The sequence below is a fragment of the Pelodiscus sinensis genome, chromosome 8, assembly GCF_052426305.1.
Source record: "Pelodiscus sinensis isolate ZL-2025 chromosome 8, ASM5242630v1, whole genome shotgun sequence".
Taxonomy (NCBI): Eukaryota; Metazoa; Chordata; order Testudines; family Trionychidae; genus Pelodiscus; species Pelodiscus sinensis.
Window position 1 is genome coordinate 11,825,465 of NC_143059.1, and position 14,741 is coordinate 11,840,205.

The following is a 14,741-nucleotide window of genomic DNA, read 5'->3' on the forward strand; positions in this document are numbered from 1 at the left end:
GTGTTGACCTTAGAAAATTAAAGATAATCTGTAGAAGAGACTGGAGATGGGAAAAATGTGTCTCCATCGATATACAATGCACAGTAACTGTTTTATCTTTCTGTTCTTCAGTATCATGTAATCTGCCGTTCATATTTAGGGAAGTAAATAAAATTTAAGGCTGGAATGGATCATTTGGCAACATCGACACAGAACGTAACTGTCCCTGAACAAGACTGCAAGGACAAAATGTCCACTCTAAAACCTGCTTCTAGTGAGGGGCTTCTGGGATTGCAGGACTCACACATACCAGTGACTGGTTGTTTTCACAGCAGCTGAGGCCATATCTACAAGACCATAACTATACTGCATAGCTAGTGTACCGTTGCTATGCCAGAATAACACCAATACTGTAGACAGTTTAAATCAGTAGAAGGGTTTTTTTTTCTGTCACTGGAATACCATTTTTCCTAGGCTTTGTCTACACTATGCAGCTTTTAGTGACACGATTGTGTTGCTACAATTGTGTTGCTAAAAGTTGGGAAGTGTAGCTTCTGTTTGTTGGTTCTTTTGCTGACAAAATACGTCCACCCCCAACGAATGGAATTAGCATTGTCAAAAGGACAGTACTCAACAAAGCTGTCAACAACGCGCTCTTCTTGACAGTTGCTTATGGCAAAGCTTTTGTCTTTTGTGGGAGCATCTTTTTAAAATCTCTGAACAACAACAGTTTTATCATTCAGTTTCCAGTGTAGACAGTAGCTCTAGTGATGACAGCTAGGTGAACCCATGCATTCTTACATCCATCCAGGTACATCTACACTGGGATTAGGCTGACAAAGCTACGTTGTATGGTGGTATGTTTTTTCACCCCCTGAGCCATATAACTATGTCAATCTAAGTTTTAAGTGTAGATCAGGCCCAAAATTACAAGCAGAGTGCTAGGCTGGTCCAATTGAAAGACAGTGGAATTAGCTGGAGCAATGGTTCTTCCCATCTTATGGCTCCTACAATTCTCCTGCTCATTTTACACGTTGTTTCCATTATTAAATTAGTCTTTCAGATTTCAAATGCTGAAGCAAAGTCTGTTGTTTCTAGTACAGTGGGAAACTTGTTCTCTCCCCATGTCAGAGATGTTGGCTTAGGACTGTCTGGAAACACAAAAGGTATTTGTTGGGCAGTCTGTCACTTGTGGGTTTTTTTACTCTTGATAGATGCCATAGAAGACTAGATAGTAAAAGGCAGGATTTCTTTTGGCGGAGGGGAGGGGGAGCGGAGAGGGGAAGAAGAAATTTAGGTTTCAGGAGTTTGATTCCATCTAAATAATTCTGGAACATGGTTAAGGGAAATTCTGGGTTGCAGGTTTGTGCCCCATTTGCAAATTATTTAGCTACAGCCAATTTTGAACTCAGTTGAAATGCCAAAAGATATTAAGAAAAGATTTCTAATACTTGGAGTTACATAAGAAAAAAGGCTGTAATGAAAGCGCTGCAAGCATTTCCTTACTACTAAATTAATGCACTATGTTTTTTTTTTAAATAACCTCCTTCACAGTCTTATTCCTCTTACAAAAATATTGTTTCTTTGAATTAAGGCTTGGTTAAAAAATTGTCACTGTTGCTTTAAAGTTTTAAGATGAGACAAATTAAGCAAAACTGCTAGCCTTTTTAATATCCTCTCTTGCAACTTTACATATTTACAATACTAGATATAATGGCCAAGATCTTAAACAACAGAAGTTCAGTGTTACCTTCATAAGTCTAAATTTAAACATTTAAACAAGTGGTCACATTTTCAAAAGTATTGAGAAATATATTAGATAGAAATAAATAGAAAATCAAAAGGATATTTTTCCCCTCAATATGTGGGTATGTCTACATTGCAAAAAAAGTGTTTCTTAACTTGAGTTAGCAAAGCTAGGTTAAAATAGCAATGACTACACGGCAACTCAGGTTAGCAAGCCAAATTAGTCTAGAGAGGGGACCTTGAAGGTACAACTCCAGCTGTCTAACCTAAGTTTAACACTGAATTGTCACGCGTTCACGTCCATTTCAACCTAAAATAGCTAAACCAATTAAAAACACTTTTTCTTCTTAAGTGTACACAGATCCTGTGTATTGTAATGGCAGTTCTTTACACAGTGAAAATGATAGCTGTATTCTTGTCATATAAATGATTAATGTTATTAAAATGTGCTGGAAAATTAAACTAGTTGTTTGGAATCATATTTTGAACTATGATTGTAGATGATACAATCATGGCTTGCATCTCATTAGTCAGATAAGCTTCAGTCATAAGTCATCTTCACAAACATTTAAGATTAAATTCTTCTCTTAGTATGTGAAGGCATGTCTACACTGCAGGACAAAGTTAAATTAAGATACGCAACTTCAGCTATGTTAATTGCATAGCTGAAGTTGAAGTAGATTAGCTCTGCTTTTGGCACTGTCCACACTGAAGGAAGAACACTCTTCCTTTGACTTCCCTTACTCCTCATTAAAGTAGGATTATTGGCATCGACAGGAGAGCGCCTCTCAATTCTAATTAGCTGTCTTTACTAGACCTGCTAAGTTGAGCCCTGGAAAAGTGACAGCAGCAGCTTCTATTTTTCCTCTGTAGTGTAGACGTACTGTTAGTGTAGAAGTCTCATATGCTTAACATATGCTGAATACCATCCCACTAGACATGACATTATCAGCATGGGGTTTATATTCAAAAAGGGAAAGGAAAAGAAAGGTATATGCAAGGAATCCCAGTCACAATTCATTGTCTCTGACATTTGTATATTCTACAAATTATTAAGCCCTTGTTGACAGTAGAATGACTTAGGAGATCTGCAGAAGCTTCAGGGAGTAGTCGAGTTAGTCTGTACAGAATAAACTTAAAAAACGACAAATGGTCTGGTAGCACTTTATAGACTAATAAAACATATAGATGGTATCATGAGCTTTCGTGGGCACAGCCCACTTCTTCACATGGCTGGAATTTTGGAGATCTGGTTATGACATGGTTCCAGTTTGCAGTGTAGATAAGGTTTTAAAAATGGTATGTAATTGAGTTTTACAGATGTATGAGGGAAACTGCTTAGTGTGGCCAATGTACCTCTAGTGAATACTTTTTATTTTTTTCTCTCTAAGAATAAACTCAGGGTTCATCTACACTTGCTGTTTTTATTTCCACCCTGGGTAGAAGTAGGCATCCTAGCTTTCACAGAGCTAGCCTGCTACAAATAGCAGTGTAGCTGCTACAGCATGTTACACTTCTATTTTTAGCGCATTAACGTAAGCCATTTTAGCTCTCACACATCTACTTGAGTTGGAAATTTCATTGCCAGCTTGAAGTGAACACATACCCTGAATCTATCCTGGTTTTAGTGGACTGCATAGTAAAAATGTTTTAAAAAGTAAAAATCACTTTACATACACACACATAGAAAACAACTTTCATCTGACAATCTCCAAATGCTTTGTAAAGATAAATTACACCCAGATTAATGGCACATCAAGGAGAAGTTGCTTGCCTAGCATTATGCAATGAGTGAGTCACAAAACAATCAAAAAGGTAAAGGAATGAGTGGGTGATAAAACTACTGGTGAGCTTCCAGACTGACACTTTTTTTTGCTCAATATCACTAGCCTGATTGCTTGTACCAATATTTTGGTATCCCCCCAAAATAACCTCTAGTCCTAGTATCATTTTTTTTTTCATTTTTTAAATGCTGGCTTGCTGCCTTGCTCCCCTCCTTTTTGGTGATCCATAGCTCTTATGGCAAGATGTTTCATGCCTTGGCAACTGTCTGGATTTTAAAAGCATGGTGCTGGATAGTATAGTGTTCCCAAAGAGGTTAGATTTCTGAGTGGTGGGAGATGGACACTAGAGTTATCCGCCACTAGCTAGCATCTTTTAAACGTGACTGCCCATGAAGGGCAAAACTATGTTCACTAATGTGTTTTTCTAACACAATGCATTTTCCCAGTGGGTCTTATGTGAATCATGGTGAGAAGGCAGGTAGAGGGGGCTAGCAACAGAGGAGTGGCTCCCTTGGCAGAGTAAGATGGATGCACAGCATGTTCCAATAGGGGCAAAAAGTATTGCTTTTAAAGGGGGAGAAAACAACAGTGAAAATCAAGGGAGGGCTTCTGCTTTGGGAAGAGGAAAGGCCAGACAATTTGTCTCCAGTATCTCTGGAAAAAGCCTGGAGGCCAAGTGTACTTCTCTTCAGGGGCTTAAGGTTTGTAATCAGATTTGGCAGATATGCTGTTGTTTTCTATAGCATTATGTGAGGGTGTGGCATTTTACAGAAATCAAAGAAGGTCCAAGCTGTTCCTGCAACATTTGCAGCCTGCTAGTGTTAAGGTAGTGAGGGCCCTCATGTACCACTGAAGAAAGTGTTGACTTGATCATGTTGTAAAATCTGTGACCACAGAGAAGGGGAGATGGGGGGAAGGTTTATGCAATGTAAATTAAGCACTTGTCCACATTGGAGATTTCAGAAGTGCAGCTGCACCAGACCCACTGGCATCAGTGGAACCATGTGTGCATGTAGGTCCCATCCACATGTGGGGAGAATAGGGTTGCCAGATGGTTTCAACAAAAATACTGGACACACTTGACATTACATCACAATCTACATTACATCTGATTTAGAAAATACCGGACATTTATATTTTCTCATTTATATTTTCTCAATTTGTTTCCCGAACAGAAAGCTCAAATACTGGACTATCCAGTTCAAAACCGAACACCTGGCAACCCTAGGGGAGGATATTTTTTGGGAAAAGCTGGATAGACAACAGAAGGGAGGTTAGTTGGTGCCCAGGAGAGGGATTCACTTGCAGGTGCAAATAATTGCATGGAAGAGAGCTTGAGGGCAGTTCTGGATTTGATAATCCTGAGTTGCAGATATGCCCCCATTGGAGCCCCTTTCATGGCCCTGCCCCACCCTTGCACAGGGGGGCTCTCTTGGCCTGGAGCCCTGCCCCACCTTGAGCCATTAGCTGGCCTTCCTTGAGAAGGGTGATCATCTGCAATCCCCAGGCCATTACAGGCAGTCCCCGACTTACGCGGATCCGACTTATGTCGGATCTGCACTTACAAACGGGGCTTTTCTCGCCCCGGAGCTCACGGGCGGCGGGTCGCCACCCGTGTCCTCCGGGGTGAGAAAAGCTTCTCCTGGTCTCCCTGGTCTGCTGGGGGGGGGGGGTCCAGCAAAGCCGCTGGACCACCCCAGCAGACCAGGGGGGGACGCCTCGGGTAGAGCAGCTGGGGTGCTGCCAGGTTGGTCCTGTGGGAAACTACTGGGCAGCGCCCCAGCTGTTCTGTCCCAGGCTCCAGATTCAGCAGCTGTTGAAACTGATCAGGCTGATTCCAGGAAGCTGGGGGCAGAGCAACTCTGCCTCCGGCTTCCTGTAGTCAGCCCCTGGTCAGTTTCAGTGGCAGCAGCAGAATCTGGAGCCAGTTCTGACTTACATACAAATTCAACTTAAGAACAAACCTATAGTCCCTATCTTGTACGTAACCCGGGGACTGCCTGTACTCCTTGTCTTCAGGTGGGATCTGTCACAAAAGAGGGATGTGTATGGGGGTTCCTACTAGCACTGCTCCGGCAGATTCGTAATCGTCCAATGGCAGCAAATCCTCTGCAGAGATGCAGTTGGCATCCTTTCACAACAAAGTAATGAGTTTCAGACTTTATGACCCATGCAGATGAATGGTGTAGTGTAGCCCCCACCTCTCAGAGCTATTGTTTCTGGCTGCCTGCAAACTCAGGCACTGCATCAGTAGCACACAGCACAGGTCATGTTTTCCTGCTTCAGGGGTCTAGGGTTTGTAATCAGATTTGACAGACTATGCTGTTGTTTTCTTTAGTGTTCTATAGCATTACGTGAGGGCCTGCTACTGTTAAGGTGCTCTTAAGTTATTGTTTAGGTTTTCTTTCTTTCTTTCTTTCTTTCTTTCTTTCTTTCTTTCTTTCTTTCTTTCTTTCTTTCTTTCTTTCTTTCTTTCTTTCTTTCTTTCAACAAGATTTGTAAGAAAACTGCTTTGAACATCAGCATGTGGCCTCCCATCTGAAATTTTAGGGCTGCAGGAGCTGTCTACACTGCCCCTTCTTGCACAAGAAAGCCCCTCTTGCGCAATGCCGCTACGCCGATTATGTTCAGGAATAACGGCATTGCGCAAGAGGGTTTTTCTTGTGCAAGAAGGGGCAGTGTAGACAGCTCCTTCTGGCGCAAGAGCCTCTTCTGCAAAAATGGCGGCTCATTAGGTATGCAAATGAGGCTCGGTGAGATTCCACGCTTAGCCTCATTTGCATATTTCTCTTTCAACAAGCCGCGAGTATAGACATAGCCCTATAGTTTTCAGCGGGATCATGATTTAGTCCCAGATTCCTGCAATTGGAGCTCATTATCAGCCAGGCTACACTGGATCAATGGTGACCTGTTTTGATGAGAGGTGGTGGTTTTGCACAAGGGGCAGAGTGGGGGGAGAGAGAGACCTTTGAAACTGCCACCTTGCATTCTGGAATCTCACTTTTGGGGTTTTTTTTCCCCTTCTTCAATAAAACTTAAATCTCCATCCATTAGCATTATAAAGAAAATCTTGGAAACATGGAAGTGTAAAGAATCTATATCTGAAACAATAGCTCTGGGAAGTGTGAACTGCTCTATTCATCTGGATGGTGTGCTATCCAAGGCCTTCTGAGACATCAGCCTGCTAGTCAAACTGCTGGTCACTGCACCAGTTTTGTTGCTAAGGCCAACTGTAGACAAGGAAACCCTCCCCTGACTATTCTTTTTTCCCTTGTCTCCCCTCTTCCAGAGCAGCAGATATGTAGGCCTAGTCTATACTAGTAAATTAGACTGGTGTGACTAAAACACTCAGGGGTGTGAAAAATCCACACCCCCTGGGCAGCATAGTCAGCACTTCTGCCTCTCTGGGAGGTGGATTTCCTTTGCAGAGTGGGGAATCTCTCCTGTTGGTATAGGTAGTATCTATGCACTGATGTAGAATTTTAAGTGTAGATAAGCCCTCAGTCTGCTCCCATATTAATGGTAGGGCCATGTCATCCCCCCTTCAGCTCCAGCAGCTAGCACTCTTCCGGACTGTACTAGAGGCTGTCTGCAGACTCAGACAAATATCACAGCAGCAGCTATGCTGAGATTACATGGTCAAGATTTTTTTGGCAGGTAGGGGCTAGAAACATGAATTAAAAATGAAAGTTTCAATTCAGACATCTTCACCTGACTGGAAACTGTAGCTCTAGGCATACCCTGCTAGTGTGCTCATGCCTTAAGCCAGACCTGCCCCATGGTTTATCTAAATCTCATAAAGGGAAGCCAAAGCAAGAACACAGCCTATCATATTTTAAATATGTGCATGAAATTCCATATGTACAGTCACACATAGGGGAGAGTGTGGCTTGTGGGCAAAATCTGGGAGATTTTAGGTAGATCTCAGATTGCTGTGCTCCCTTCCCCAATCTGAGCCCCACCTAAAATGTATTTATTTATCATTTGAATGGAAAGGAAAGTCTTCTGGAGAGTCCAGAGAATTGGTGATTGAAGATGGCTACTCTGAGGAAGAGTGCACAAATTGATGTGTAATGTTAATTACCCAGGTTATGGAAGTGATGGAATAAAAAAAAAACATACAAACAAAACAAAATCACACAGCATAGGGATAGGGTAGGGAAGGGATTGTGGAAAGACTGGTCCATTCCACTACTACAGAATTGTTGTCTAGACAGAATCACAAGTGTTTTTTCTGTTATCATATATGCTGATTCTGTTGGATAGCATTTTTGCCTTCTTTTTTAAATTACTGTCATACTGCTGTGTTTTTAAGTTGTTTAAACTGCTGTGTTGTGACCCAAAGAGGGCTACATTTCATATCTGTACTCAGCTTCAGTGTAAGCAGCTGCACACCCCAGATTTGCAAAATGTTTGGTGGTACCTTGGGATGAAAGGCATGTACAGTAATTATGTTGTTACTCTTGAAACCTCCTTTGTAATCACCTTCAATGGTCTTTTTTGGCAAATAATTACACAAACTAATTGACCCACTGCTATAGTAATCATTATTTCCCAATACTGTATATAACACAACATTGAATTTCATACGATCCCTGTTAGTGGGTACATATATTGCCATTGGCTGCTTTATATAATTCTGATCTCTCTTTTAAGTTAATACTTCAGTCATAATTGTCATATCCCACCTTAGGCCCAGTTCTATAACCCTTATTATTAGGGACCATTCCTTGACTTCCTTTGAAGTACTCATGTGAGGTTCAGATTTGGGCCCCACATTCCACAGGCAACTTAATTGAATGAGTAGGGTTTGGCCATAAATACATAAAACCATATCCTAGTTTGGGGTTCAGTAGGAAGTGCTTAATCAAAAGGCAACACTGAGTTTTGTTCTAAACTAGAGTTAAGGACTACAGGGTGTGACCCTTAAAGTGATTGAAGAGTTCATGTTCCACAGTATGTTTTTAATTTTAATCCATGTTTGGTAAAACCACTGACATTTTACCTACCTAATTTCCTTCATGCCGGGGTAAAACTACCCCCATGAAAACAGAACTGAACTAACATTTTTAAATGGTTCCATTTTATTTTAAAGAAGCTGGAAAAACAAGTGATTATATCATAAACCAATACAATCTGAGTTTGTTTTTGTTCTAAAGGTATAAATCCACAACCAGGAAACCCATCACCATAATTAGAGCTCTACTAATGCTTAAGGGAGGCCTGGGTTTGCACAAACAGTGCCTGTTCTGTTAGAGTATGAGACCTGCTTTGCTCACCTGGAATAAGGGGAATTTGGTTCTGAGAAGATACAAGATTTTCTTTCCTCTATCCTTCCCCCTTACAAATTGTAATATAAAAGAGGGAGAAATTGTACCTTTGGCAAAAAAATTTCCCAGTTGCCAGTACTGGCTTCATATATGAGGGTTTAAAAGGCTCACTCAGAGACACTGTGGCTACTTCTTAGGGGACAAGATCTAACTTGTGTGTATTTTGGTGATTTGATTACAATAGAGGTGTGGGACACCTTTCTGAGTCAGACTTTAACTTAAGGGGGCAGCCCAACACAGCACAAGCCTACCAGTCAATTTTCCTTTTTAAACGGGTAACAAAATAGGACATGATAAAAGCACTTTGACCCTATTGGATGAAGGAGCTTGGGGGAGGGTTGCTAACTGCTGGGGTGAAGGGGATTATAAAATTGAATGACCCAATGCTCCAAAAAGGAGAAAGCTACAAACTAGTTAAAGCGGGTGGGGTCTTTTCTGCCTCCTGGAGTGAAGAGTTAAGACCAAAGCTGACTATTTTTGCACATCAGCCAGCTGCTAGCTCACAGATGGAAGCTGCCAAAGTGAAGCAGAGTGGTTCAGGTAATCACCATCTTCAGCTATTTCCCCCAAGTTTGGTTAACATGAAAGGGTGGCTTAAGTCTTGATGCTTTGGGTTTGCAACTGCATGGACCCTGTCTAACAGTAATGTCACAGGCTTTATGTCTGTAACAAAACCAGCGCTTTTAAAAACTGCTCTAAGTGAAGCGCAGCAGTTGAAACTTATGAGTGGCCCCATCCAGATCCTAAACCTCACTTGGAATTAGTTTGTGGTGGAGTCAAGATTGTAAAATCCGCTGTTTGGGGCTGGATGAAATCTAGACACGCATGGCACATAGGGGCCTAGACCATTAGATTTTTTCCCCCACCCTTCTCATTCTGCTAGCGGGGAAAGCGACCTGGCTCTTCACAGCTGCGTTGGGAAGGGGTTACTCCTGGGCTTGTAAAAACTCTCCTGTTCTTGTCTTGCCTCCCTACAAGGAACAGCAGACAGGGTCACGCAACGCCCCGCTAGCTCCAACCCGCGGAAAGAGGGGGGCAGGCGGAAGCGGACCACGTTCAGCAAAGCCCAGCTGGACCTCTTGGTGAAGACATTTGATAGCGACCCCTACCCTGGCATCGTCGTGCGGGAGAGGTTGTCCAGCCTGACGGACATCCCCGAGTCTCGGATTCAGGTACGGCTTGCGGGGTCCCCGGGGGCCATGGCCCTGGCACGTTTCCCAGGGATGGTCACAACAAGCAAGGTGGAACTCGGCCAGTGAGAGGGTATAGCCTTGGTGTTGTGAACGCCACTGCAACGGTGACGTGGCTCTTTCTTGTAACTTCAGGAGCCGATCTCGCTACACCGGCTCCAAGGACACTGGTACTGGAGGGTGGGGGTGGGGGGCGGTTCCCCTTTTGCTGGCTGTGTCTTTAGAGAGGCGCTGGTGAAATGGTGCTTTGCCCTCCCCTTCTTTGGTTAGAGGGCCGGGACTAGAGCTACGCCTTCGGTTGTGCCGTGTAAAAGGGATACTGGGGGATCCGGATTGAGGGGGTGTCTCCAGCAGGAGCAATGCTGCTGCTCTCCTAGATGAGTTAGGGCTTGAGATCCGCAGAGGCCTGCCCCCACTTCTGTTTAGGGGGCAGGTGCAGCTTTAGGGACCGATTCTGCGGAGTCTGGAGATCTGTTCCCCTCCCTGAGCCTCTATGAGAGGCCCCAGGTGAGCCTGAGTCCCCATGGATCTCCTTCTTGGGAGCTGAAATATGAGACAGGGCACGGGGGAGGAGGGGTCCCTGAAATAGTTAAAATTTGCGGAGAAAGAACTGATCTCCTGATTCCAGGGTTTATTTGAAGGTGGGAAACATTTGCTTGTATGTTTCAAGAACTATTGTAGGGCCTCTGAAACCCAGTGTTGTATGCAACCCCAAATCTTACTCCTATAGCTGTGGGGCCATCACAGATGCAGCAGAATTAATCATCAATCTTTGACTGAGTCCATTTGTGTAGTCACTATCAGGAAATGCCAGCTAGACTAGCAACTTTCAGGCAGGGGTACACCAAGTTCTTCCAAGGGTACATCAATTGTGCTGAATATTTGCCTAGTTTTACAACAGGCTAGTCTAAAGAAATTCTAGCCAAGTTAGCAGGAACTAAAATATCATATGGACAAGAGTTATTGGTACATTGCAGTTTATGGTATAAAGTACTGTAAGCACTATATTTATATTTTAACCAATTTATTTTATAATTATATGGTTAACAAGAGACAGTAAGCAATATTTCAGTAATAGCATGTTGTGATGCTTTTTTTGGCCTGATTTTGTAAATAAGTAGTTTTAGATGAGGTGAAATCAGGGATGAAAAGAAAAATGAAACTCCTGAAATGGGTACAGTAGTGTGGAAAGGTTGAGAACTACTGAGTTAGACTACTGGGGAGACCAGTCCTTTGCCAACTTACGGGGAGCACAATATAGCCCTTTTGAGAAACTATAATTTGAATCTGCGGGGGAGGGAATTGTAAACAAACTCCAACTAAAAACCCTCAGGGTTTAGCTCCTCACAATGATAGGGAAAATAGAAACCTTGGAACCTGACTGAACTCTGCTACTGCCTTTGGGGGCAGAAGGGTTCACTTGGATCAGAGGTGGGAACCACTGTTTGCCCAACTCCCTATTTTTGAAGTGGGTGGAAAAGGGACACTAAAGTTTGAATGTTGTTGTTGACTAAGGCTAAGTCTACACTGGCACTTTACAGTGTTGTAACTTTCTGGCTCAGGAGTGTGAAAATACCCCCCTACCCCAGATTTGCAGGCTCAGGAGTGTGAAAATACCCCCCTACCCCAGACTTGCAATCTAGAGCATTGTGAAGTGCCAGTGTGAAGGTGGCTATAGCACTGGGAGCAAGATTGCCAACACTACTAGCTATTCCCTTAGTGGAGGTAGCTTACATAGTGCGGGGCGAGAGCTCTTTCTGTGCTCTCATGGTGTGGCCACCTTCTAGTTTAAAGGGCTGCTGCAGCTGCACTCTAAACTTTTAAGTGTAGACAAAGCCTCTAGCCGGTAGTCAGCAAGAGTTACTTTTACCTCTTGAAACTTTGACAAGTTACAATTAAATCCAGCTCCAGCATTTGTTCATTTCAACCAGTGCCAGTAGTGTTGCAAATTCCTCAAAGAGCTAGTGTCAAGGACCTGCTCAAACTCCCACCAAAATGAATGGGAGCCGTTCTGTTGAGTTGAATGGGGCTTGTGCTCTCTAAAGAGTGCTGTAGTTTTCCTTGGCAAAATATTTCAGAGTGAGAGGGACATGAATACCTGGCAATTCAAATAGTTAAAGAAATTTGCTCCAAACTGGAAAATGGGGAGTTGGAATACTTTTTAAAAACAGGTACCAAATTGCATAGTCTTGACATAACTGACACAAATTGCATATAGTGGCATTACTGAGGAGTATTTGATCTTGTGGATATGTACCTCGATCATGATGGCTTACTTTCTGTTAATTCCTTCCCAGGTGTGGTTTCAAAACAGAAGAGCCAGGCAGCTGAGCCATAAGAAGACTGATACCCCCATCTTTCCCAAAGCTGATTATGGCAACAAGAAGCTGACCCACTTCAGTGTCAACCTCGCAGACAGGCCAAAAATGGCAGAGACTTTTGTGTCTGGTCAGAGTCTACTCAATCTACAACCATGTGTGTCAGAAGGGAATCTAAATGTTCCTAGTCAGCCCATACAGTATTCAGGGCAACAGCTTTCTAGGTTAGATGGTAATTTCAAGAGCTTGGGCAGCACTTTTAGATCAGGGACCCAATTCCAGATCCCACCAACTCATTTTGACTCTGTTTATGTGTCTAGAGAAAACCAGTTCGGTTTAGGAGCCGCGGAGAGTCAAATTCAGCACCTCGTGCAACCACTGCAGCAACATCCATACTACCAAATATCTGTACCTGAAAACTACTACTCAGACACACATCTGTTCCAGGCTGCTTCCCCGCTTGCAGTAGGAAGCCAGCAGTGTGGTCAAGGTCCTCAGTATCCAGCAGCTAAAGAGAACGTTTACAGGATGCCTGTTGCTGTCAACTACTTAAAGTCTAGCCAAGGAGTGATCCATGAGGAGGGTTCCTATGTCAAAGCAAGCACTGCTTATCATAGTAGGAGTCCAGTTGCAGGCCATGGCGGAGGAGATGCCCAAGTAAAAGTTGAGCCTGAGCAGGCTCATTGTAACACCGATTCGCTGGTTTTTCCTAGTGTTACTTTTCCTCCTTCGATGTTTGTAAACTGTCAGGTGCCATCTCAGAGGACTCTGGTTCCTTTATCTGGGCAAGAACTGAAAGAAACAATGGATGAATTTGATCCTTGTTGGTCAGATATGAGAAACGAAGTCTTAGGCATGGGTCTAGATTTGCTCCTTGAAAATGAACAAAATGGAGAGCCAAGTGGTAGTAGTAGAAATTACCCCTTCACCTTTATTGACCAGAACTTAAGCTGCCACTTAGGTCAGACCTGAAAATGATTTGGTGGCTCATAAATTTGCATAATTGTCATCAAAGTGAAAGAGGGGAAATTATAAGGAGTATTGGTGGCCAGTGTTTTTAGTGTTTATGTGACAGTCAGTAAGGGGGGTGGGGGAAGCAGGTGTGTAGAAGGTGGATGCTAGAAGTAGTGAATAATTTCATCTGTGTAAGGGCATTGTCAACAAGCTGCTTGCAGTGATTTTCTATTAGTTTATTAGCCACCAGATAACTTTACTTGGTCTGGGGACTGGTCACAGTTCACTGAGCAATAGTCTCTGATAATCAAATTTGTTGGTTAGCTTTGACTGAGGTATGAATATGGGAGAAGTTTTAGGGGGTTACATCTGTTTCCTCATTGGAAGAATGTACCACGTATCGAGTGAGACTACTCATGTTGAAAATTCACTTTGTGTTCAGTATACTCTTATTTCTTTTATAATAGAAGAGGCAGAAAGACAAGAAAAGCAAGTAGCTTTTTTTTAAACAAGCTCAGTGGAAATTGTGGGGATATGTGGTGTAGTATTTTCTTACTTTGATGTGTGCCTTTAATTCAAGTCACCAGTATCCCCCTTTTCAGAGACCTATGTACTATAAAATGTAGATGGAGTTTTTCTTAAACGGCAATGTTCTGTGCATACTGGTATTCTAAGTGAATTGCATGAATTCTGCCCTAAGAAAGGGGTTTCAAAACCTCATTATCTTTACCATATCTCTTGAAAAAGACGAATTAACATCCCTATAAAGTGCACTGCAACAGGAGTTGAAGGCAAGCATCCCTATGCTCTGAATACTGTACTGTTGGGCTTCACCTTGAAAAGACTGGGGCCCAGCTCCTTCTGCATGGTATTCTGGTGCCTAATTCCCATTGGATTTTAACTCAGTGAGTGCAAGGCACCAACATACCTTTAAGAAACTGCCTTGAGCTCAGAGTAGGCTACAGACTGGGCATCTCCCTGTGTTTGCATGAGGTTTGACTGCAGTCAAGCCATTCACTGGGGCTGCATCTGTGTGGGGCTCTGCTCAAGCTTATGTAGTTGCAGGAGTGTGTCCAGGATGTTTTAACATCTCTTTCACATGAAACTTAAATGCTTAATTGCATAATGTTCAAAAAGTGACTACGGATAATTTTAAAAATGTTGACTTCGAACTTCAAAGTGTTTTAAATCAGTTACTTTATAAAATGAATAAGACACATAAGCTGTTTGTTTTTTTCTTTTTGAAATGGATGTAGCTGCAGAGAGGTAGTCCAGTGGCTTGTGTATGGACTGGGAATTAACACATGCAGAATTGTGGTCCGGGCTTTTGCGATAATTCCATCTCTGGCCTTGGACAAATCACTTAACCTCCCTGCTTCCATCATCTGTATATTTTAATGGAAATTATACTTTACCTCATAGGGGTCTTAGAATAATAGG

General features: G+C 42.7%; 1 protein-coding gene across 2 annotated transcripts; it reads left to right on the plus strand.

The window, feature by feature from the left end:
• The first annotated feature begins 9,223 nt into the window (after positions 1-9,223).
• LOC142830370 (uncharacterized) lies at positions 9,224-14,523 on the plus strand. 2 transcript variants are annotated; one of them, XM_075934770.2, is made up of 4 exons: positions 9,224-9,379; positions 9,818-10,011; positions 12,327-12,571; positions 12,668-14,523. In XM_075934770.2, the coding sequence occupies exons 1-4, from the start codon at positions 9,346-9,348 to the stop codon at positions 13,317-13,319; spliced, it is 1,125 nt and encodes a 374-aa protein (XP_075790885.2). In that variant the 5' UTR covers positions 9,224-9,345; the 3' UTR covers positions 13,320-14,523. The 2 variants fall into 2 exon arrangements, with proteins under 2 accessions (XP_075790885.2, XP_089636178.1); XM_089780052.1 differs by having other exon boundaries at positions 12,327-14,523.
• Positions 14,524-14,741: the final 218 nt, after the last annotated feature.

What these genes read in the sequence shown, in the direction of transcription:
- LOC142830370 (XM_089780052.1), top strand. Translation starts at nt 9,346, where the DNA reads ATGGAAGCTGCCAAAGTGAAGCAGAGTGGTTCAG. An exon ending in AGTGAAGCAGAGTGGTTCAG is followed by an intron (nt 9,380 to 9,817) that starts GTAATCACCATC and finishes CCTCCCTACAAG; the next exon opens with GAACAGCAGACAGGGTCACG. An exon ending in TCCCCGAGTCTCGGATTCAG is followed by an intron (nt 10,012 to 12,326) that starts GTACGGCTTGCG and finishes ATTCCTTCCCAG; the next exon opens with GTGTGGTTTCAAAACAGAAG.